Source organism: Pristis pectinata, chromosome 15 (genome assembly GCF_009764475.1).
Source record: "Pristis pectinata isolate sPriPec2 chromosome 15, sPriPec2.1.pri, whole genome shotgun sequence".
NCBI classification, from domain to species: Eukaryota; Metazoa; Chordata; class Chondrichthyes; order Rhinopristiformes; family Pristidae; genus Pristis; species Pristis pectinata.
This window is the reverse complement of record NC_067419.1, coordinates 2,824,636-2,850,496: the sequence shown is the minus strand read 5'-3', so window position 1 is coordinate 2,850,496 and position 25,861 is coordinate 2,824,636. Positions and strand designations below refer to the sequence as shown.

At 46.1% G+C, this 25,861-nt stretch overlaps 1 protein-coding gene across 4 annotated transcripts in view; it reads left to right on the top strand.

Annotated features, from left to right (window-relative positions):
- The window catches only part of large1 (LARGE xylosyl- and glucuronyltransferase 1), a 348,327-nt gene extending 327,068 nt beyond the window's left edge, over positions 1-21,259 (top strand). For all 4 annotated transcript variants that reach the window (XM_052030445.1, XM_052030447.1, XM_052030446.1 and 1 more), the window contains exons 10-15: positions 140-295; positions 5,116-5,279; positions 7,134-7,412; positions 14,284-14,430; positions 18,651-18,846; positions 20,550-21,259. In XM_052030445.1, coding sequence (XP_051886405.1) covers positions 140-295; positions 5,116-5,279; positions 7,134-7,412; positions 14,284-14,430; positions 18,651-18,846; positions 20,550-20,747 — 1,140 coding nt within the window. In that variant the 3' untranslated portion in view covers positions 20,748-21,259. The remainder of the gene's footprint in view (positions 1-139; positions 296-5,115; positions 5,280-7,133; positions 7,413-14,283; positions 14,431-18,650; positions 18,847-20,549) is intronic.
- Positions 21,260-25,861: the final 4,602 nt, after the last annotated feature.

Here is a 25,861-nt window from a genome sequence, read left to right as displayed (position 1 = left end):
AAGCCTGTAGTAGCCAGTGCTCAGAAATGGTGTGGATCTCCAGGCCAGACATCCATGGGCCTGCTGCTCACTGTACCCCCGTGTCCCACTCGTGCCAGCGTGGTGCATGTGACGTTGACCAGGTTCTGTTGTCCCGCAGGTGATCCACTGGAACTCTCCCAAGAAGCTGCGAGTGAAGAACAAGCACGTGGAGTTTTTCCGGAACCTTTACCTGACGTTCCTGGAATATGACGGGAATCTCCTGCGCCGGGAGTTGTTCGGCTGCCCCAGTGAAATCGACAAGAACAGTCAGAATGTAAGTGCAGGAGAAGTGGGAGAGGCTGCTTGAAGCTGCCTCACACCGTTCAAGCTGGTTACCTGGGAGCCTTTTGATGCACTGTGGCTGCTCCTATGTTTAGCCTTGCCTCAGTCGGTAGCACTCTCTGAGTCTAGAGGTAGTGAGTTCAAGTCCCACTTCACACTTAAGGCTTTATTGTGTAGTCTAGATCAGCCCATCAGTGCCCTTCTGAAGGAGCCACTCCACAGTCTGAGATGCGCTCTATAAGATGAGAAAAAGTAAGACCCAATCTACTTTCTCGGGCATTGGAGCAGATATCTACTATTTCACAGAACAGGCGAGTTTCCCCTAGTTCTCACCAACATTTATCCCTCTCGCAGGATCAGTTGAAGCATCCTTCTGATCATTTAACTCCCTGCTTTTTTCTTGTGGGGTTCTCTGTAATTAAATTTAGCACTATTGTGCTCAGATTCCCTACCCTTACAATCCTGACCTCTGCTGCGCATTCTCCCCAAATGTTTTGATTTCCTCTCACATCCCATAGATGTGCATGGTCGGTAGATTAATTGGCTGCTGTAAGTTTCCTGTAGTGTATAGGTGTGTGGTAGAGTCTGGAGGGAGTTGATGGGACTAGGTTACAGAGGAAATTAATGTGGGAATGGGATTGCTCTGTGTAGCCACCATGACCCAATGGGCCAAATGGTGTCAAAAGAAGGTCTAGAATATAGATCTGGTCAGGATGGCAGATTTCCTCCACCTTAGGGAATCAGTGAACCGATCGGACTTTTACAATGATTCAACAATTCCATCGCCATTACTAATATCAGATTTGTATCTCCCAGATTATGTAATTTACTGGAATTAAACTCCTCAGGTACCGTTCTTGGAATGGAGCATGTCTCTTGGTCATTGCTCTGGGAACCTATTAGCTGCATTACACGGGCCCTGCTAGAGTTCAAGAAAGAGTAAAGTAGCGAGCTGTAGGAGTTTGCAGAAGGTTTTGAAAGTGTCAGACAAGCAAATAAAGTACGTGTGCCTCGAAATCCTGTCACCTAGTGCACCTTTCCATCCATTCTTGGTAGAGCCTCGGTGTTCCCAGGAGTGGAACGAGACGGAGGCCATTTTACATCAAACCAGAAACTTGATGGGGCACTTCATTCAGTCACACCTGATTGCCGTCCCTCTGCCACATTCCTTTTGGAGCAGTGTGTAGAACCTGGCCTAACTTTTTCCAGAAGCCATTGTCGGTGAGCGTTTCAGTGGTAACTCGGCTTTCACAGCTCCGTGCTGGATTGCAACCCTTCTGAACTTACCGTAGATCCTTTGGGACACTCCCACACTGGATCCACCCCAACTCCTTCTGACTCACCGCTCGCTCCATCGCACCCCCACCTCCCCAGGACCCTCCGATTTTCCCAGACCCCTCAGGGTCCAGAACCATTCCCCAACCACAGGCTCATTCAGGCCCCTTCTAAACTCTGTCCCCTAGTTCTGGATTTTCCCACCAAGGGAAAATAATCTCTCCACATCCGCCTCTGGACCTTCTGTTATTTCAATAACATCACCTCTAAACTCCAAGGAGCATAGACCCTGCCTGCTCAACCTTTCCCTGTAAGGCAACCCTTCCCTCCTAGAAACCACCCAGTGAATTGTCTCTGCACTGCCTTCACTGAGGATGATGAGGAGGGATTTCTTTAGCCAGAGGGCAGTGTATCTGTGGAATTCATTGCCACAGACAGCTGTGGCCAAGTCATTGGGTGTATTTAAGGCGGAGGTTGATAGGTTCTTGATTAGTAAGGACATCAAAGGTTACGGGGAGAGGGCCAGAGAATGGGGTTGAGAGGGAAAAATAAGTCGCCCATGATCGAATGATGGAGTAGACGATGGGCTGAATGGCCTAATTCTGCTCTTATGCCTTATAATCTCAATTGAAGTGCATCCCTCCTTAAACAAGTAGACCAAAACCATATGCGGTGATCTCACCCATCCCCCGTACAGATGTAGCAGGACTCTCCTACTTTTGGACTCCCATCCCAAATATTCCATTAAACTTCCACAGTGCATGTTGTACCTGGATGATAACTTCACATTTTGTGTACAAGGACAATAACGTGCCCCAGGATTTTGTGAACCTGTCTCCATTTAAACAACATGGATAACCTCACATTTCCCCACATTGTGTTCCATCTGCCAAATGTTTACCCACTCACATAACAAACTATGATCCCTTTGCAGACTCTGTCTTCCTCACAACTTGCTTTCCCATTTGTCTTTCGATTATTTTTGTATACTCTGTCCCTTTGTCTCAGTCATTATTATGGATCGTAAATAATTGCCCCAGTCCTGATCCCTGTGGCACCGCATTTGTGATGTGAAGGCTCCAATCAGAAAATAGCCTGAATTTACTTTCCCTTTGTTGACCAGTCCCCTATATATCACTTCCAGCACTATGAGATCATACCTCATGCAGTAACATAGAAGAGTACAGCACAGGAACAGGCCCTTCAGCCAACAGTGAGTGCTGAACACGATAATGAATTAAACTAAATCTCTTCTGCCAGCACATGGTCCACATCCCTCCGTTCCCTGCACATTCACGTGTCTAACAGCCTCTTAAGCGCCTCTATTGTATCTGCTTCCACCACTCTCCCTGGCAGCCCATTCCAAGCACCCACCAACCTCTGTGTAAAAAACACTCGCTCCACACATCTCCTTTAAACATTCCCCCTCCCACGGTAAATGCGTGTCGTCTAGTACTTGACATTTCTACCCTGGGGATAGAAGATTCTGTCTGTCTACCCTCTCTATGCTTCTCATAACCTTATAAACTTCTATCATGTCACCCCTCAGCCTCCGGCGCTCCAGAGAAAACAACCCGAGTTTGTCCAACCTCTTATAGCTTCTAATCCAGGCGACATCTCTTCTGTGCCCTTTCCAAAGCCGCCACATCCTTCCTGTAACGGGGCGACCAGAATTGCACACCATATTCCAGGTGCGGCCTAGCCAAAGTTTTATGCAGCTGCAACGTGACTTCTAGACTCTTATACTCAGTGCCCCAACCAATGAAGGCAAGCTTGCCATACACCTTTACCACCCTATCTACTTGCGTGGCCACTTTCAGTGAGCTATGGACGGACTCCAAGATCCCTCTGTACATCCATGCTGTTAAGGGTCTTGCCATTAACTGTATACTTTCCCTTTACCTCCCAAAGTGTAGCACCTCACACTTGTTCAGATTAAACTCCATCTGCTACTTCTCTGTCCATATCTGTAACTGATCCATGTCCTGCTGTATCCTTTAACAGCCCTCCACACTGCCCACAACTCCACCAACCTTTGAAGTGTATCACTTCACACTTTTCTGGGTTGAACTGCATCTGCCACTTCTCAGCCCAGCTCTGCATTCTATCAATATCCTGTTGTAACCTACAGCAACCTTCTACACTATCCACAACACCACCAACCTTTCTATCATCAGCAAACTTACTAACCCACCTTTGCACATCCTCATCCAAGTTGTTTATAAAAATCACAAAGAGATTTTTGAATCTACTCTAGACTTTTAGTAAAGACTGGGAATGGGAAAAACAAGAGGCAAAGGGAAACAGTAAAGAGATTACAGGTAGCAGGAAGTGTCCGCACAGAAATATCGGGAAGCAGCTGGAAAGGAAGTTAAAGGATGCAAGTGAAAGTAAAAGAGATTACAGGAAGGAGTAAGCAGAAGTAAAGGAGGTTACTGAAACTGGAAGTGACAGTAAGGAGGTGTACAGAAAGCAGGAAGTGCCAGTAAAATGGCTGACAGGTAGCAGGAAGTGGTAGTGAGCAGCTGAGCTGCAGTTTGCGCCAGGCCCCCAGCAATTTTCACAAATTATGAGAAATTCCAGATCAGATCTGGAATTACCAGGAAGGGTTGGATAAAGTGGAGAGGCGGCCTAAATGTGTCGCGTTGCAAACCTTATTCTAGTGCTGTAACATTTATTGCCCCTCACCGTAATCCTGCTCCTATTTTGTTCTGAAGACTTGAAGAAAGTCGTGAGTTTTGAGATGGTCAGACCATTGGAGATAGAGCGAGCTGAAAGATCTTGGGTCTGGCAGCCCAAGGGGCACACTAGTTGAACAAAAATTCAGAGAGAGAGGTGGAAACAGAAGCATCGTGGAATGATTGATATTCAAAATATTTTAAGTTATATCATAGCTTGAGAGAAAAATACTGATTTTATTGCAAGGAGGAAATATTCATGACTGGAAGGCTACAATGCAGAGCCTTCAAGAGAGGAATATGAGGCTGGAAGACTTGATTGGAGGGGAGATGGTTGTGGTGGCTAGGATTTTAATGATGCATATCCAAAAATCAGAGAGACAGATGTGTCCATGCCTAAGTTGGTTGATAGGCTTTTACTTGCCCCATTTACTCTGCTGATGTTGATGATAAATCCAACAACGTAGTGATTTCATTTAAAAATATAAAGCTTGCCTTAGCCAAACTCCTGACATGGGGGGAGAAAACACAGTTGCTACTATGTCAGTACCTGTTTGTGAATGAGATCCAAGTCTAGAAATTCTACTGCGCAGCACTTGCCTTTCATGTGCTACACGATTATAAAATTAAACACGTGTGCACTGCATATAACCAACAAAAAAAAAGCACGGTTTATTCAGTCATTGTACTCACCAGCTTGTCCATGTGTGTGAGACATCTGCAGAATGTGGTTCTTGCCAAGTGCGAGGAGGTCAGATCAGGGCATTTATCGGAGTGTGTGGACAGACAGTCCAATCAGTGAGCTGCCTTCCCCTCTTTCACAAGCTTGGTCATTGGTTCATATCTTTCTGTTCCTCAGCTTCAGAAGCAGTTATTGGAGCTGGATGAGGATGATCCCTGCTACGAATTCCGGAGGGAACGATTCACTGTCCATCGCAATCATCTCTATTTCTTGCACTATGCATTCGAACCGTCAGCTGACCACACTGAGGTCACGCTGGTGGCCCAGCTCTCCATGGACAGGTCAGAAAGCTTCTTCCTTTCTTTCATGTTATGTTCTTCGAGGTAAAGCATGTTTGCGACGAGAAACACAGCAGTTTCGTCAGGAATAGAATGGTGTGAATGTAGTTAAGTCAGTTCCAACACCAAGGGCCAAACATGGCAAGCAGTGCTGATTTCTTTTGGGTGCGCCCATGCCAACCAGAAACTGGATCAATGTTGCCCAGTCTTGTTTCCCAGGTGTCCCTTACATTCAACGGGCATCTCAGCTCTCCTGGTTGACCTTGAGCCAAGAGTCTGGAGATAGAGCTCGACTTCAGCTCCATGTCGTTCTGCTAACTCCCCAGGTCAACCACTGTCCCACTCCTCCCCACTTTTAACATAATTGGGATAATGGTTCTGGTGCTTTTTGGGATCCTTGGATCAAGAGAATTGGGTATCAGCTAAGTTGATATCGATCCACGGATCCCAGTTGGGAGAGACAGTGTCGGCTGAGAACATGTCATGATTGTGGTGAAATAATGTGGTCCCCAAGGACAATGTAGACTTCCTTGTGGTGCCCAGAACTGTTTCCAGTTTCCAGGTGTGGTTTAGCATCACTTTGGTAGCTGCACACTATTATTATTACAAAACCCCTTCTCCTTTATATTTCAGGCTGTCTGGTCATAAAGGCCAATAATCCATATACCTTTTTAATTCTTTAGTGCTACCCTACTACTACATTTTGTGAAGTATGTGCTTGGACCTCAAACATCTTGGACGTCCACTATTCCCAACTTTTCACATTTACGTAATTCTCAGAAGATTAAACCCTCCACCAGCCGAGACCATAGTGGCTTGTCAACCAGCTGAATTGTTTCAATTGTTGACTTTCTTTATCAGTGACTGTTTTTTAATTTCATGCTCCTGAATACATGGCTTGCTACGCCACCAAACTTTGCATCATCAGCAACTAAGATTTATGGTCCTCTATTATCTGCAATTAATAAATCTTACAAATAATTGAGTACCAAACTCAGATCCTTGAGAGGGGCCACAAGGTACTTGTTTCTAATTCCAAGGCCATGCCCATTATTCCTGCTGTCTCTTTCAGGCCACCAATCCCCCAAACAGGGCAATAATTCACCTTCAATTTCAATTTCATATTTGAACCCTTACCAAATGTCCACTCAAAGTCCATGTAAACTACAATCAGAATTGTTCCCCACACTACAACTTTAGTTATTGTGTCAAATTCAATTAGATTTGTTAGGTATGACCTAGTCTTTTCGGATCCATGTTAGTTCTTTCTAATTAGCTTAGATATCTCTTAAGTGCTCAGTCACTGCATCCTTAATTATAGATTCCAAAAACAGATGTTAAACTAACTTATCTGTAATTTTCTGGTTTCTCTCCCTCACCTTTCTTAAATAGAGCAATGATTATAATTTTCCAATCTGAAGGGACAGTTTCCAAATTGAGAGAGTTTTGAAAGAACATGCCTGAAGCAGCTGTAATTTTCCCCGTTACTTTTAACATCCATGGGGTGGAGGTTTTAAGGGCTTGGGGAATTATTAGCTTTTACTGCTGTCATATCTTTAACGCAGATTCTTGCTTACGATAACTTCAGTGAGCTCCAGTCGATATCAGTTTTACTAGAATATCAGATATTCCTTCCTTTTCCTCAAATGTGACTGATACAAATAACACTGCCATTTCTTTATTTGCGGTATTTGTGGTCTTTGTTTTCTAAGTCCCACATTAACATTTGAAAATAATATTTAATGTCTCGTTTCATTACTGTAAACATTTTTGCTATCCCTCGTAAGTGTTGTATTCCCTTTGCCAGCTGTCCCCAGTTGATTCACTGTTCTCCTCTCTGTCTGCCTCTCTCCACAGGCTGCAGATGTTGGAGGCGATCTGCAAGCACTGGGAAGGTCCCATCAGCCTGGCGCTCTACCTGTCCGACGCTGAGGCCCAGCAGTTCCTCCGTTATGCCCAGGGCTCGGAGGTCCTCATGAGCAGGAGCAATGTTGGCTACCACATTGTCTACAAGGAGGGGCAGTTTTATCCTGTCAATCTGCTGCGGAACATAGCGATGAAGCACGTCAACACGCCCTACATGTTTCTGTCTGACATCGACTTCCTCCCCATGTATGGTCTCTATGAGTACCTCAGGTATGGATACAGTTGCAGACTGTCCAAATATTAGGCCAGCAGTTGAACCATAATTACACAGATTTTTTAGTACAGCACAGAAACAGGCCCTTTGGCCCACCATGTCCGTGCTAACCTTTTTGCCCATCTACGCTAATCACATTTGCCTGCATTGGGACCATATCCTTCTATGCCTTGCCTGTCTAAATGCCTCTTAAACATAGAAATTGCTTCTGATTTCACTATTTTCCCTGGTGGCATGTTTCAGATATCAACCACCCTCTGTGTAAAAACAAAACTTGCCCCTAAGATCCCCTTCATCCTCTCACATTAAAACCCTCTTTGTTTTTGATACCCTCTACAATGGGAAAAAGATTACCATGACAACAACCCTGTGGTTTTTGCACCTTTCTAAAATCTGCCTACTTATCTGCTCCTCAGTGTCCCAGTGGCTATTTGGGGGCCTATTAGAATACTCCCAATAAAGTGATTGCTCCCGACTTCCACCCAGACTGACTCAATAGGCGGTCTCTCTATGATGTCCTCCCTTCCTGCAGCTGTGATGCTATCCCTTATTAGCAATACCACACCCCCCCCCCCCCACCCCTTCTACCTCCCTCCCTATCTGTTCTGAAACATGCCCTCTAATCCGGGCAGCATCCTGGTGAAGCTCTTCTTCCCCTCCCCAAAGCCTCCACATCTTATGTTGTTTCTGATTGCCCCATTAAGCCCTGGTGACCATTTTTATTCCTGCCCTTTCATGTTTTCTCACTCCGTGAGACTCCACTCTTGCACCATGCCGCCCCCTCGGAAAGTTAATGAATGAAGGGAGACCCATTCCTTCCTCTGTGTGGTCGGGGGCACATTTCAAGGAAGGAGCTGCTCAGCAGACAGCAGCATCACCAAGAGGATAGCGTCGGTACTGCAGCCAGTGGAATATCCACGTTTGGCAGCATTGGCTGCTGATTACTATTGCCTGTATTTGCTCCTCATTTATCTGCCACTGTTTAAAATGTCTCTCTGCAAGCTTTGAGAGAAATACGTACCAAAAGTACTAATATGCTCTGCTGTTTTTCAAGCCTTGTGCAAGTTTAGGGGGCTGGAGAAGTCCTTGTGGACTGCTCTGTCACTGCAAGCAGCTCTCTCATTGTCTTCTCCTCTCAGCTGCTGTTCTATGTCCTGTCTGCTTGCACTCTTCATCCATCTGATCACTTCTTCACCCTGTCCACCCTCCCTCACTACCTTTGTACCCCTCCTTCCCTTCGCTTTGTAACTATCTCCCACTGACCACTTCTCTCCTCCATAGAACCATAGAACCATAGAAACATACAGCACAAAACAGGCCCTTCGGCCCACCATGTCATGCCGTCCATCAGACCACCCTCACACTACCTAACCCCTTCCTCCCGCATATCCCTCTATCTCACGTTCCTCCATATGCCTATCCAACAAGCTCTTGAACCTGTTCAATGTATCTGCCTCCCCCACCACCCCAGACAGTGCATTCCATGCACCAACCACTCTTTGGGTGAAAAACCTCCCCCTGACATCTCCCCTGAACCTCCCACCCATAACCTTAAAGCCATGACCTCTCGTCTTGAGCATTGGTGCCCTGGGAAAGAGGCGCTGACTGTCTACTCTATCTATTCCTCTCAATATTTTATATACCTCTATCATGTCTCCTCTCATCCTCCTCCTTTCCAGTGAATAAAGCCCTAGCACCTTAAGCCTCTCCTCATATTCAATACCCTCCAATCCAGGCAGCATCCTGGTAAATCTCCTCTGCACCCTCTCCAATGCCTCCACATCCTTCCTATAATGAGGCGACCAGAACTGAACACAGTAGAGTGTGGCCTAACTAGAGTTTTGAAAAGCTGCATCATAACCTCGCGACTCTTAAACTCAATCCCGCGACTTATGAAAGCCAACATCCCATTGGCCTTCTTAACTGCTCTTTCCACCTGTGAGGCAACTTTCAATGAACAGTGAATATGAACCCCCAGATCCCCCTGCTCCTCCACACTGCCAAGTACCTTGCCGTTTACCCTGTACTCTGCCCTGGAGTTTGTCCTTCCAAAGTGTACCACCTCACACTTCTCCGGATTGAACTCCATCTGCCGCTTGACAGCCCAGCTCTGCATCCTATCAATATCCCTCTGTAAGCTCCGACAGCCCTCCACACTATCCACAACACAGCCTATCTTAGTGTCGTCTGCAAACTTACTAACCCAGCCCTCCACCCCCTCATCTAAGTCATCTATAAATATCACAAAAAGTAGAGGTCCCAGAACCGATCCCTGCGGGACACCACTAGTCACTGCCCTCCAATCCGAGGGCACTCCTTCCACCACAACCCTCTGCTTTCTACATGCAAGCCAATTCCTAATCCACACAGCCAAGCTTCCTTGGATCCCTTGGCCTCTGACCTTCTGATGAAGCCTACCATGAGGAACCTTATCAAATGCCTTACTAAAATCCATGTAAACCACATCCACCACACTGCCCTCATCAATCTTCCTGGTCACCTCCTCAAAGAACTCTATCAGGCTTGTGAGGCAAGATCTTCCCTTCACAAAGCCATGCTGGCTGTCCCTAATCAGTCCATGATTCTCTAGGTGTTCATAAATCCTATCCCTTAGAATCCTTTCTAACAGCTTACCCACCACAGACGTGAGACTCACCGGTCTATAATTCCCTGGCCTATCCCTATTACCTTTTTTGAACAAGGGGACCACATTCGCAATCCTCCGGCACCACCCCCGTAGACAACGAGGACTCAAAGATCCTTACCAGCGGTTCAGCAATCTCCTCCCTAGCCTCTCGAAGCAGCCTGGGGAAAATCCCATCAGGCCCCGGAGATTTATCTGTCTTAATATTATTTAACAACTTCAACACATCCTCTCTCTTGATATCAACAACCTCGAGAACATTACCCCTACCAGCACTCCCTTCCGCATCATCAAGACCCCTCTCCCTGGTGAATACCGAAGAGAAGTACTCATTCAGAACTTCTCCCACTTCTGCCGCCTCCAGGCAAATTCTCCCACCTTTGTCTTTAATCGGACCTACCTTCACCCTAGCCATCCTCCTACCCTTCACGTACGTGAAAAAGGCCTTGGGATTTTCCTTAACCCTACTAGCCAAAGCCTTTTCATGTCCCCTTCTAGCTCTCCTCAGCCCTTTCTTAAGTTCCTTCCTCGCTACCCTATATTCCTCACGGGCCCTGTCTGAACCTTGCTGCTTATACCTCACGTATGCTGCCTTCTTCTCCCTAACAAATCGTTCCACCTCTCTCGTCACCCACGGTTCCTTCACCCTGCCATTCCTTCTCTGCCTCACCGGGACATATTTATCCCTAACATCCTGCATAAGATCCCTGAATATCGACCACATCCCCATGGTACATTTTCCTTCAAAAAGGACATCCCAATTTACACTCCCAAGTTCTCTCCTTATAGCCTCGTAGCTCGCCCTTCCCCAATTGAAAAACCTCTTGTCCTCTCTGCACCTGTCCCTGTCCATGACAAAAATTCTAAAGGTTATGGAGCAATGGTCACTGTCCCCCAAATGCTCACCCACCAATAGATCCTTCACCTGTCCCGGTTCATTTCCTAAAACTAGATCTAGCATGGCATTCCCTCTAGTCGGCCTGTCAACATACTGCGTCAGGAATCCCTCCTGGACACATTTAACAAATTCTGTCCCATCTAAACCTTTGGCACTAAGCAGGTTCCAGTCTATATTTGGGAAGTTGAAGTCTCCCATTATAACGACCCTGTTATTTCTGCTTATCTCCAAACACTGCCTGCCAATCTGCTCCTCTATATCTCTACTGCTACCGGGGGGCCTACAGAATACTCCTAGTAGAGTAACTGCTCCTTTCTTGTTCCTTAACTCCACCCATACGGACTCTAGAGATGATCCTTCTACAACATCCATCTTTTCCACAGCCGTAACAGTGTCCCTGACCAGTATCGCCACCCCTCCACCTCTTCTCCCCCCTTCCCTATCCCTCTTAAACCGAAAACCAGGAATATTCAATATCCACTCCTCTCCTGACGTCAGCCACGTCTCAGTAATAGCCACGATATCATAGTCCCCCATACTTATCCAAGTCCTCAGTTCATCCCCCTTATTCCTGACACTTCTTGCATTTAAGTAAACACACTTCAGCCCATCTACCTTACTACTTTTACAGCCTGTATTCTGCTTTTCCTTCCCCAAAGCCTCTCTACCTGTTTGATCTAACTTTTCCCCATTCCCTTCTTCCTCTGACCTACTCCTCCAGTTCCCTTCCCCCTCACAAACTAGTTTAAACCCTCCTGTACCACCCTAGCAAATCTCACCGCAAGGATATTGGCCCCCTTCTGGTTCGGGTGTAACCCGTCCTCTCTGTACAGGTCCCACCTTCCCGAGAAGAGATCCCAATGATCCAGAAATCTAAAACCCTCCCTCCTGCACCAACTTCTCAGCCACACATTTATCTGCCACCTCCTCCTATCCCTACCTTCACTATCACGTGGCACCGGCAGCAATCCCGAGATTGCTACCCTTGAGGTCCTGTTCCTCAATTTTCTGCCTAGCTCCCTGAACTCACTCTTCAGGACCTCATCCCCCTTCCTACCTATGTCATTGGTGCCAATATGGACCACAACTTCTGGCTGCTCTCCCTCCCGCTCAAGAATCCTGTGGACCCGATCAGTGACGTCCCGGACCCTGGCACCTGGGAGGCAACATACCATCCGGGATTCGTGCTCACTGCCACAGAACCTCCTATCTGTTTCCCTGACGATCGAGTCCCCTATCACTCCTCCTTCTGTCATTTCCTTATCTCTCTGCCTTCTTTTCCCTAAATCCATGTCACCACCCACCGCCACATCCCTCTCCCCTGCTGCCTCATCGCCATCCGCCCCTCTTTCTCTACTACTTCCCTACCATTTGCTTCGTGGGTGTCAGCCGTGGATAGGCTGCCATTCCTGTTACCTGTATCAGAGGGTTATGGGCTTTTCTCTGCAATGCACATGATTAAGGCAGTCCTGTTGCATGTTGGTATCACTGTCTTTGAAATGAGACGTGACTGATCTCACAGGCAGAAGTAAAACAACAGATGTGGGTGGCAAAATGGAGCAGCGTGTAGAAGACCCATTGCCTCAGATCCAGACACCCAGATCAAAATTGACCTCCGGTGCTGTCTGCATGGAGTTTGCACGTTCTGCCTGTGACTCAGTGGGTTTCCCCTGGGTGCTCCAGTTTCCTCCCACATCCCATAATTGTGTCGTTGGTCAGTAAATTGGCCACTGTAAGTTTCCCCCTTCGTATGAAGATGTGTGGTGGAATCCTGGGATAGTTGATGGGAATGTGGGGAGATTAAAATGGGTTAAGGTAGGATTGGTATAAAAATGGGTGCTTGATGGTTGGCATGGATTCAGTAGGCTGAAGGACCTATTTCCATGCTATATCTCTCTAAGACATAATCAGAGTCGAACTGGGTCATCCTTCCGAACACTGTTACCAATGTTTATCCTTCAAATATTGTCACTAATGTGTCTGATTGTTGACCCCAATGCTGCTTCTGGGACCTTGCTGTTCACAGACTAGACAGACAACGGGTTTGGAAAATTACAAGCAGAGGGGCACTCAGAAAAGGCACTCAACTTAGCAGCAAGAGTTTCAGAATGTCCTGAGTCGAGGAAAACAAATTCTAAATTAAAATCATCCTTTCCTCCCTCCTCCCTATTTCTGCTCATTTTCTTTGTGTCTTCCCCCATTCCTTCCTCCTTGCTCCCTTCTCTTGCACAAAGGTTTTGCCTTTGCAGGCCACTCCCGGGTTACAAACGCCCCATTTATGGACACCCCTACGTAGGATCGAGCTCCCACTATTAAATACACAAGTCCGACATACATACACGGCTTCGTTCCTACAAATGGCAGAACTAGTTTCCTCTTTCACCACTTTTAGTAATTGTTCTTTTATATCAGTTTTATGTGCTTTTAATGCCATTCAGTACAATACTGTGCTGGTATGGTTACTATATTATGATATTTGTGTATTTTCCAACTTATGGACAAAATCGACTTACGGACATATGTAAAAATGAACCTGCATTTTACCCAGCGATGGCCTGCACCTAACACCACTAGTGTTAAAAAAACACTCCAAGTATCATCAAATAAAACTTGACACTGACCCACATATTAGCTGAGTTGACCAAAAGCTTTGTCAAAGACGTAAGTTCTAAGGAGCCTCATAAAAAGGGAGGGAAGACTTGGTGGAGTTTAGTTAGTGACTTCAAGAGAGGGCCTGAGATACTGTAGGTCCCTCCAATAATGATCCAATTAAAATGGTCGAGGGTGCAAAGTTGCTGAAGCTGTTACGTGGTTGGACCAGAAGAGAATGGTGACAGATTTGTGACGGGCAGTGGAAACAGTGGACTTCTGCTTTCCCGATGATTGGTCGAGGCAAGGGAGGACTTGAGAGAGCTGAAGGCACCAAGGGTGGGCTGGCCATTGGCAGTGTGCACAAGGAAGTTGTTTTGGATAATGTTGCTGAGAGCCAAGATGTAGAAGAGAAATAGCACTGGCCTACCAGTCACGGTAGCGTAGCAGTTAGCACAACGCTATTACAGCGCCAGCGATCGGGGTTCGATTCCCGTCACTGTCTGTAAGGAGTTTGTACGTTCTCCCGTGTCTGCGTGGGTTTCCTCCGGGTGGTCTGGTTTCCTCCCACATTGCAAAGACATACGGGTAGGTTAATTTGGGTTTAAAATGGGCGGCACGGACTCGTTGGGCCGGAAGGGCCTGTTACCGCGCTGTAAATAAAATTTAAAACATTTAATAATCATGCAATTTGAATTGTTTGTGGATCTGAATACTGTGTATCTTTCTCTTGCAGGAAGTCCGTTGTCCAGCTTGATATGGCTCACACAAAAAAAGCTCTAATTGTGCCAGCGTTTGAGACACTCCGCTACCGTCTGTCCTTCCCAAAATCCAAAGCGGAGTTATTGTCCATGTTAGACATGGGAACGCTCTTCACTTTTAGGTAAGTATAAGGAGAGTGGACTTGTCTACCTATAATGCACATGCGATGACAATAAGATGATGCTAATTTTTATGTGCGTGCCTGAGATGCATTCCACGTGATGTCTGCCAGGCTATCAATAATTAGCGCCAGGACCCCTGCACTCTGGCAGAGAAATAACAGCAAGGATTCTTGATCCCTGGTTGCTGCCCCTTTGATTTATATTGCTAATTTATGTTTGACTCTGGTCAAATACCCAGTTAGGTTTTACGGTGGTAAAGCAAGTAGACCCACTGCCTCACAGCTCCAGACCCAGGTCCAATCCTGCCTGCGTGGAGTTTGCACTCTCCCCCTGTGACTGCGTGGGTTTCCTCCAAGTGCTCTAGTTTCCTCCCACTTGTCAAATGCCTGCGGGTTGGTAGGTTAATGGGCCGCTGTAAGTCACCTTTAGTGTGTAGCTGGGTGTTAGAATCTAGGGGAATATCGATGGGAAGGTAGGGAGAATAGGTCAGAGGGAAAATGGCTGTCTTGAGTCAGCATAGACCGATGGGCTGAACAGCCTTCTATGTCATAAGGCAATGTGGTCTATGGCTGGTCACTCTCTGAAGTCTCATTTGAGGAGCTATAACCCAGCAACCAGCAGTGCCTTCGGTAGGAGGAACGGGGAGCATCCAGACTAACGGGAGGGAATAATAGGAATAGCACAAGCGCACAGACTGGGTGTGGTGCAGATCATGGTACAAGTACTAAGGAAAGCCCAAAAGTCACCTGACAGTCCTCGGCAGGAAGCAAAGCTGGGAGTTTGCTTTGTCTCCCAGTCAAAACCATCAAGCGGTTTGTGGAATCATGCAGCACACAAACAGGCCCTTCAAGGTCAAAGTCGTGTTTATTGTCAGATGCACAAGTCCATGTGTGCACAGGCGCAGTGAAAAACTTACTTGCAGCAGCATCACAGGCACATAGCATCAGATAAGCAGCATTCACAAGAAAAACATAAATTATGCACAATTTTTACAAGAAAAAAACACAATTAGGATGAAAAAAACAAAGTGATCAGAGTGGTCATAGCGATTGGGTTTTGCCAGTTGGTTCAAGAATCCACTGAGTCCATGACTGCCATCAAACCACTCTGATTACACTAATCCTACTTTATTCTCACATTCTCATCAACACCTCCCCAGATTCTGCCACTCGTCTCCACACTAGGGGCAATTTACGGTTGCCTTCTAACCTACCAACCCACGGGTACTGGAATATGGGAGGAAACCAGTACACCCGGAGGAAACCCGCACAGTCATAGGGAGAAGGTGCAAACTTCCCCACAGGCAGCACTGGTGGGCAGGATCGAACCTGGGTCTCTGGTTGCTGTGAGGCAGTGGTTCTGCTAGCTGCATCACTGTACGACTGTTTTTAAATGTCTCTGACGTTCAGACATTAAAAAGGAACTAATTTTTAAAAAATCATATTCATTAAAAACACTTGGAAGTAATCAAAAATGTTAAACGATTGTTTTTAAGTGACATGCATTCCTGCTTGGCTTCTCCTCCACAAACATCGAATCCCCATAGAAACAATAGGAGGGCCAGTGGCTGGATGTCACATGGAGTCGGATGATAGACGTGCCCTCCTGCTCAGTCAGCCTCGGGCTTGTGCACGTGGTGGGAATGAGTGTACAAGCAAAAGACAGACCAAAGTTCCGTTAGCTGATTGTAACCGCTGACCTGAGTCAGCAGAACCTGCTCCACTACATGGAGATGGGATCTGCTTCACAAACTTGGGTCGTTCTCTCTGGAGCATCAGTGGGTGACTGATAGAGGTATATAAAATCATGAGAGGCATAGATGGGGTAGACAGGCTTTTTCCCAGGGTGGAAATGTCAAATACTAGAGGACATGCACAAGGTGAGAGGGGGAAAGTTTAAAGGAGATGTGTGGGGCAAGTAGATCCGATAAGAGGCTATTAGTTAGACACGTGAATATGCAGGGAATGGAGGGATTTGGATAATGTACAGGCAGAAGAGATTTGGTTTAATTTGGCATCCTGTTTGCTGCAGACATTGTGGGCCGGCTGTACTGTTCTATGTTCTGTGTAAAGGGCATCGGTTTAAGGTGAGGTGGGGGCGGTGTTTAAAGGAGATCTACGAGGCAAGTTTTTTTACACAGAGAGTGGTGGGGGCCTGGAACAGGCTGTCAGGGGAAGTGGTAGAAGGGCCTGTTCCTATACTGTCTTCTATGTTCCATGTATATACAACCCATGCCCACCCTCCCCTGCTGTGTGACAGGACAGTGCAGAGGGAGCTTCGCTCTGTATCTGACCTTTGCTGCCCTGGGAGGATGTGATGGGACGGTGTAGACAGAGCTTCACATTGCTGACCCTGCCCTGGGAGTGTTTGAGGGAATGGTGTGGAGCGAGCTTTACTGTGTCTAACCTGTGATGTCCCTGCCCTGGGAGTGTTTGTGGAACTACATTGAGGATGGTTTATTCTGTATTTGATGAAACATTATCATGGGAGCTTTATTCTATATTGAACCTGTACTGAGTGTGCTTGATGGCACAGTTTAGAGGGAGTTTTACTCCGTCCAGCCCCAACAGTCCTGACCTGGTAGTGCTTGATAGAAGGGTGTAGATGGAGCTTTACACAATATTTAATCTGTGCAGTGACTGCAACGGGAGTGTTTTGATTGAACGGCACAGAGGGAGGTTTACGCTATATCTAACCCATAGTGTACCTTCTCTGTTCGGAGGGAGTTTGACTCTCTATCTAACCAATGCTGTATCTGCTCCAGGAGTGTTTGATGGGATGGAGTAGAACAAACTTCCATGTTGTGTCTAACCCACACTGCCCCTGACCTGGGAGTATTTGATGGTACAGTGGAGAGGAAGCTTTACTCTATACTTGCCTGCATAGTGTATGAAGTGCACATTCTACTGATACTGATGGTTTGATGAGATCACCGTCTATATTGAACCTGTGCCTTGGTGAAATTTGTCAGAGCTGAGCTAATAGGAAAGGACTTATTCTTGATAAATGATCCCAGGCGAATAGGCCAAACTGATCAACCAGGGAACTACTGTGTTACCCCACCGAACACAAGGCAAAATCAGATCATCAGTGGTTCTTAAGATATATATGTCTAATTTACTCTAAAGAACCTCATCCCATTATCTCTACCAGCGACACGAGGTAGATGTCACAAAAGCAAATAGGATGAGAAATCATCCTGTACAATCTATTAAATGAAATAAATGTTCAGGGATGTTCCAACCATAGAGTTATACAGCATGGAAACAGGCCCTTCAGCCCAACATGTCCACACCAACCAAGTTGCCGAACTGAGCCAGTCCCATTTGCCTGTGTCTGGGCCATATCCCTCTAAACCTTTCCTAGCCATGTATCTGCCCAAATGACTTCTAAATGTCATAATTATACCCGCCTCAACCACTTCCTCTGGCAGCTCGTTCCATATTCAGACCACCGTCTGTGGGAACAAGTTGCCCCTCAGATCCCCTTTAAATCTTTCACTTTAAATCTATGCCTTCTAGTTTTGGACTCCCCTACCCTGGGGAAAAGAGTGTGGCTATTCACCTTATCTATGCCTCTCATGATTTTATAAACCTTTGTAAGACCACCCCTCATCATCTTGCGCTCCAGGGAAAAAAAATTACTACCCTATCCAGCCACCCATAACTCAAACCCTCCAGTCCCAGTAACATACCCGTAAATCTTTTTGGCACCCTTTCCAGTTTAATGACATCCTTCCTACAAGCAGGGTGACCAGAACTGTATGCAGAACTAAACTCCGTCTGCCATTCCTCAGCCCACTGGCCCAGGAGCACCCAACTTTAAGAGGGGCCGTTGGTTGTACCAACCCAAAAAACATTGATGTCTATTTTGGGGAAAGAGTTTGCTCCAGCTCAGAAGTTTGCTCCCCACAGACGTGCACTGAATGCAAGAACAAAGAGTGAGTGAATTATTTAGATGTACTTCTTGTCTAATCTAGTATCCTAGTTGGTATTGGCTGCAGTTTAAATAAAGCTGCAGGTCAGAGTGGGCTAGAACCCAGGCTACAGGCTACTGCACAGAAGAAGCACTGTAATGGTGTCTTCCTGTAACAGCGCTGCCTCATTATACTAGCAATCAAGTGTCAGAGCTGAATCCCATTTGCTGAAACACACCAACTCGATACATGGATACATTGCCCCAGGGGGCACCTACCTCTCACTGCCCGTCTCTTTTGCAGGTATCATGTTTGGACGAAGGGTCACGCTCCGACGAACTTCGCCAAATGGCGGACGGCCACCACCCCCTATCACGTCGACTGGGAGGCAGACTTTGAGCCTTATGTTGTAGTAAGGCGCGACTGCCCAGAGTACGACAGGAGGTTTGTCGGGTTTGGCTGGAATAAAGTAGCACATGTCATGGAGCTGGATGCACAGGTACCGGACTGCTTTATATCCGACTTCAGAGCTGCGCTATCAACAGTCCTCAATGTCCCGGTGCAAGCTGAGTAGAATATTGCTCTTTCACTGATGTGCCCCTGTGCAAAGTTTGCTTCCTCTGTAGCACCATTATCTCAATTTACTCTGCTGGAGGTGTTGCTCGACCCACTGACTTCCCCCAGCAGATTGTTTTGTGGCTCCAGGTTCCAGCATCTGCAGTCTCTTGTGTCCCAAATTACTCCTCCCGCGCAGTCACCTCACCTTCAGCTTGATTTTTTCATCTTAAGGCGACACAGACACTAAAGATTCCTTATTAGGTAAAACAATTTAGGAGCGTGTGATATCTGTGAATGAAGCTTTGTTAGTCTCTCCCAATTCCTCCTCCTGTCCGTCTTTCTAAACATGGTCTAATTTTGAAAAAACAGCACCTTTCATGATTTTAGGACATTTTAAGCACTTTACAGCCAATTAGCACCTCTGGATTACATCGTAACACAGGAAGTGTGGCTGCCAAGTTGCAGACAGCATGCTTCTGTAAACAGCAAGTGTTGGGGATGTTACATTGCCTAGGACACATCAAGAACTTGCTCTGCTCTGAGCAATGGGATCTCCGCAGCCTTCCTGTAATTGTAACTGTAAAGTTGGTGTATTCTTTTTTGAACCTGAAATAGACTGAGGATAATAGTTTCACCTCTCTTCACTGAGGTCCCAGTGACGTGACACTGTGAGGTGATTCACAGAGCAGTGATAGCCCAGAGACTGTGACAATTGAATGGTTAATATACAAAAAAAAAGCCCAAAAAAAAGCTGCAGATGCTAGAAATCTGAAATAAAAACAGAAAATGCTGGACGTACTCAGCAGGTTGGGCAACAAATGTGGAGAGAGAAACAGATCATTTCTGATGTGTCTCCTGGTCAAAAGCCCCATGAGTATTGTGAGTCGGATGTGACGAAAGCCTCTTTGGTTGAGAGGCTGAACTTAGAAGGACTCAGGAGAAGGGGGAATAGACTCCTGAGCTCGATGTGTGTTTATGGGTTTACGAGACGGTGTGCATCATCCATAGTCCTGACAATGAGTACTTCCTCCTGAAGTTCTATGTTAGCTGGTCTAAGCTCACAAATAGTTTTGATTGCTGCTCCACCCCCAAAGACTTCTGATCTTAAGAGCTGCTTCTCCTATGAGATCTGAAGCCAGTTAAGAAGCCCACCATCTTATATATGATAGTTTCTGCATTGAAGGTCAACTCCCAGTATTCAGGGCAGGGTCCTGAGCCTACCCTTCTGACAAAGAGTCTACGACCTGAAACATTCTCTCTGTCTCTCTCTCTCTCTCTGTCTCTCTCTCTCTGTCTCTCTCTCTCTGACTCTCTCTCTCTCTCTCTGCCCCCTCCCCCCCACCCCCATAGATGTTGCCCCACCTGCTGAGTGTTTTCAGTCCACAGCCCAAGCTTTCTGATTCATTGCTGCCTCTGAATTAGTGGCCTCTTCAACCGAATGCAAGCCCTCCCCACTGGATATCAGACCTTATTGTAGTCTACTCACCATGATTGTCTGGTGCAGGGTTCAAATCCTCCGTCCTTATACCTTGGAGACGGCAATGCTACCATTATTGCCAAAGGTTTATAGTTACTGCCTGCTGCCTCTGTACATAATCTAACAGGGCGTTCTACGTGCCTTTCCCTCTGTCTTTCTCCTTGCAGGAATATGAGTTTGTCGTCCTTCCCAACGCGTACATGATCCACATGCCTCATGCCCCCAGCTTTGACATCACCAAATTCCGCTCCAACAAGCAATATCGGATCTGCCTGAAGACCCTGAAGGAGGAGTTCCAGCAGGACATGTCCCGCCGCTATGGGTTTGCAGCTCTCAAATACTTGACTGCCGAGAACAACAGCTGAGACGCCGCCGGGCTGCCCCCGAGCGACCTTCACTTGTATCACTGCGAGGAGTGAAATGGGGCTGCTATGTACAGCGAGACGTGCAAAAATAGAAACCAAAATTTTACGTGTGTGCCCGCCAACTGTCAGGCTTTGGGTGGAAAGGTTGTACTTACAAGAGCTTACTTTGAGTCCTCCAAAGGCGCTGTTAGAATATTCCTGTTCTTCACTATTTAAGGCCTCTCCTCTGTCCCACCCCTCTTATTGCCTTTGCCCTTTCGGTGGGTCACCGATGTCCAAGCAGCCCCTTTCGGATACGAGGGTGGGATGGTCCAGGCCTCTGTACAAGAGCCATCCCTGCAACGTTGCCCGTTGATCAGAGGAGTTCCGTCCCTGAGTGCACCCTTCAAGAGCTTACCACTTTATTCCTGTGGCCTCTAGTGCACGCATGTGCGTGCGCACACTCACTCTCTCTCTCTCTCTCTCTCTCACACACACACACACACACACACACACACACACACACACACACACACACGAAACAAGATCAGTAGGTGCAGTGGAGAGCACCAGTAACAGCTGTGCTGTTCCTAGATTGGTGTAATTTAGTAACGAGCATTGATGAGCTACTGTAGTGTTGGTTTCCCTTGACTGTCTTTTCCCATTCTTAATCCTGAGAGATCCTGTGCTGATTTCCCAGTTGCCTCAGGACCCAAGCCATGCCCTCGTGGTGAAGACCCTGCTGTCTTCTGCTGTCACTGACCCTTGGTTGTTAGATGCCAGTTAATATCTGGAAAGCCCTTGCTACTTTTTTTGGTTCAGCAGTAACTGCCAGTGGGACTTAGTGGCCATTTCCAATGGCAGAATACAAGTTTGTGGCAACATTTTGATTCGTGTTGACAGTAGAATTTTGGGGGAGAATTTGGCTGATTGGGCTTGGAGGGCGTGTGGTCCCGGCACAATGATCAGAGTAGGTTTAAATATATGAAAAATAGAAGCTTTTCGGTTTGTCAGTTTCTTTGAGAGGAAGTAATAAGTCCCACCAAGGGCCAAGCTTTGGTTTTTAAAATCTTAACCAACTTCAAAATCAGAAGGATGGGCTCGTTTGTATTATTGACCTCACTAGGAGTGAATTAGAATCAAAGAAATTAATGGGAGGTTTGTTCTGGCTGCGGGATATTAAAACGCATTCCCAGTCTCTAAAGATTTCGATTTGGGGGTTTTCACCAGCGATTATGTGGGAAGGACATAAATTGATGAATATTGGTACTTCTGAAGAGCAAAATTACCTGTGTTCAAAGCTAATTTGAGCTGCTGAATTCTTTAAATCTGTTTTAAAACATTCTGGGATGGGGCTAGGTGGTCACTTCTCACAGCTTTCAAGTTGAAATCATGATAAACATAGAGCTGTCCTTGATACACAACGTTGTGTGTCAGAATTCAAAAGAGCAGAGCTGGGACTTGTAAATTGTTGAGGTCGGGCTGTCTAGATGGTGATGCTAAATTCATTTTATTTCCCCATGTTTGAAATTTCCATTGTTTCTTCAAAGACTTCCAGTGATTCATTTCATTTACCCTGAAGCAAATTTAGGACAAGCTGCCCAGTAGATCAACAGCTGAGGCAGGTTAGTAGGAAAGGCCATTGAAGCAGCTTTATTGCAAGAAATGAGATGATGCTGTGTTGAATAGAGACAAAGATTGAAGGAGCTTCTTCGTTCATTTTTCTTTGGCCAGAGAAACTAAATTGTGGGAGAACTTAGGACGTGCACACTGGTGGAGTGGACCTTGATAATTTGCTTGGTGGTTTTGTAGTCTGTACTTTTGCTGGTCAATCTGCCCAGTTTCAGTGGGCCAGCAGCTCTGCTGAATCTGCTCCAGACTGTCAGTGTGTGCATTAACCATTAAGAAACATCCTGGATCCTTCGAAAATTCATCAGTTTAGTTTCTCCCTGCCATTATTGAAACCGGACATTCCTGATTTATGGAAAGTGTCAAAGTATGTCAGATCTTTCTACTAGAGTACAGGTTGTCACGTAATCCGTAATGGACAAGTATTGATAAATCCCACAGTATAACAAGAAACAAAAACAATTCCGTTGTTCTTGGTGTCCCAAAAATAATCTATCTTTCTGGTATTAATTTTACTGTGCCCTTCTTTAATACCTTTTGACCTCAGGGAGAGCAGGATGGATGAACTTTAATTATTAGGTTATATAAGCCTCAGGATGTTTGGATTAGAGCATAGTATTGCATTGGAGTGGACAATCACTGGAAGACCGTTGGACTGTTAGAAGCATTAATTAGTTGCTTGAGAATCACTGGTAGGTTAATGGACATTGTTGAAGATTGTTGGAGAGTTAATACAATGAAAGGCATCTTTGAACTGTAAGAACTGCTTTTGAAATGCTTCATTTGTTGGGCTGTTATCGTTAATCAACCATCTGACACAACTGTACTCCTTGAAATTATCAAGAGCCAGCTGTAAGATTGTATGGGAAGGTGTTTGTTTTTGATTTGTTGATCTGTTTCAATTATAATGTTAATTGGAATATTACTGGGCCAATTATGTCACTGCTGAATTTTCAAATACTATTTAATTTATGGATTCATTGATATGTTTGGAGTAAAGTTAGAAGTCTAGTGAATGGTTGAAATACCATTGAAGGACTGCTGGACCACACAATGTACGTCTGGAGACGTGTTGAGCTATTTGGAATATCATAGACTGCTATTATTATTGGAGATAGATTGGACCTCTGCCAAGTACTAAAAGGACTGTTGACATGCTCCGACACTGGTTGAAATCCATTGACATCTTGGAGTACAGTTGGAGCACTGTGCCACAGCTAGGAACACCATTGGAGACTGGCTGGACTGCTGGGGACACCACTGGAGATGGTTTGGACAGTTGGTGGACACCACTGAAGTTGGTTGGACAGCTAGGAACACCATTGGGTGATGGTTGGAGAGCTAGGAACACTACGGGGGCGGGGGGGGAGGTTGGACAGCAAGGAATCATTGGGCAATGGTTGGACAGCTAGGAACATGACTGAAGGATGGTTGGACAGCTAGGAACACCATTGGAAGTTGGCTGGATAGCTGGGAACACCATTGGAGGATGGTTGGACAGCTGGGAACACCATTGGAAGTTGGCTGGATAGCTGGGAACGTCATTGGAGAATGGTTGGACAGCTGGGAACATCATTGGTGGACAGTTGAACAGCTGGGAATGCCATTGGTGGACAGTTGAACAGCTGGGAACACCATTGGTGGACAATTGAACAACTGGGAACACCATTGGAGGACGGTTGAACAGCTGGGAACACCATTGGTGGACGGACAAACAGCTTGGAGGACTGCTTGGAGTTAAAATGGAGGACTGTCAGAAGGCCTGCAGAACTGGTGGATTGTTTCCAATCATTGTACAACAGAATTCACTCTTTACCACAATGAGCTGAATGACTTTCAAGAGAAGCAGTCATTTGGCACAAAGCAGAGCTGTCTTCTGTCTTTGTCATTGTACAAGTGACAGAATAATAAATAAAATGTAAAAATCTTTGAAGCTTCTATCTCTGTCACTTTTATTTAAATATATATGACAGATATTTTTGCTAATTGATTTTAGATGACCAAAGGAACGAAGGGTGATTTTTCATAAGTTGCTCTGGCAGCAGCCTTCTGGATAAAGCCATTGCCTACACTGGTACTTAACTAAACACAGCAATAGGCACCTATTTTAGTGTACTTTGGGCTTTGTTTCAGACAGGAGATGCATCCATCGGATGCCTGTTATACCTGGGCTTTTTGACATAACCACAATGCTGGTTGAGCAAACGTTTCTCATTCATGTACTGCCCACCTGTTCTGTACAGGTCAAGTTCAAGTTTATTGTTGTCATCGGCACACACACACACACACACACACACACACACACACACACACACACACACACACACACACACACACACACAGAGGGTATAAATGCCAAGAAAATTAGCTTTTTGAAACAACAGCCCAGTACGTTACAAGAGGAGGACAAACATAAGTTATCATAAATTTAATTAAACATAAATTATACATAACTTACATGTGTGCAAAATACAAAACGACATAAGTGCAAGATTGAGAGAGAGAAGAAAGAAATATAGTCCGAGGTAGTGTCGGGATTTTTCAGGTCAGTTCAAGAACCTGACGGCAGTGGGGAAGAAGCTGTTGTTGAACCTTGAGGTGTGGGTCTTCAGGCTCCTGTACCTCCTGCCTGACGGCAGCATCGAGAAGAGGGCACGGCCTGGATGGTGGGCGTCCCTGATGATGGACGTCACCTTCCTGAGACATCGCCTCTCGTAGATGTCCTCGATGGTGGGGAGAGCTGTACCTGTGATGAAACTGGCTGAGTCCACTACGCTCTGTAGCCTCTTGCGTTCCCATGCTCTGGAGTTTCCACACCAGGCCCTGATGCAACCAGCCAGGTTATGACAGGGTTCAATTCCTGCAAAGTGTCCTAACCCGAACAGTTTGCAAGTTGGAGATGTGGCTGCCTGGCAATATACCTAAGTAAAAACATCAGCCAATCAAGGGTAATGTGTAGTTTAAACCAAGGCGTTTAACTCAACCGCCTCAAATATTGCTATGAACTGAGTTTCCCACACAGCAGCAGGTCCTGCTGCAGCCAGCAAATCCATCCCGCCAGTCTCCCAAACGCTCAATCGTATATATGGGCAGGACAGAAACACGCTGCGAAGGACCTGCAGAACATTCTGTCCAGCACTGAGCTTCATGTGTGTGTTTTTTTGTTGCGACTTCAGCCTGATAATTAAAGTTTGAACCTCAAAGAAGTGCATAAAGTCAATACTGCTCAAGAAAATATGAAAATAATTCAAATTTTTTTCTTGCAATATAGAAGCAAGCCATTCAGCCCGTTGCGTCTATGCTGGCTCTCAGAGAATCCATAAAACCTATTCCCCACATTTCCCAGTAACCTTATCTGTCTCACATGCGCAGCCCCGTACTACCCATTTGCACTCAGGGTAACTTACAGTAGGCAATTGACCTAATATCTTTGAATGTGGGAGGAAACCCATACAGTCACGGGGAGAACATGCAAAGTCCATGATTGTACACTGAACCAACTGGCT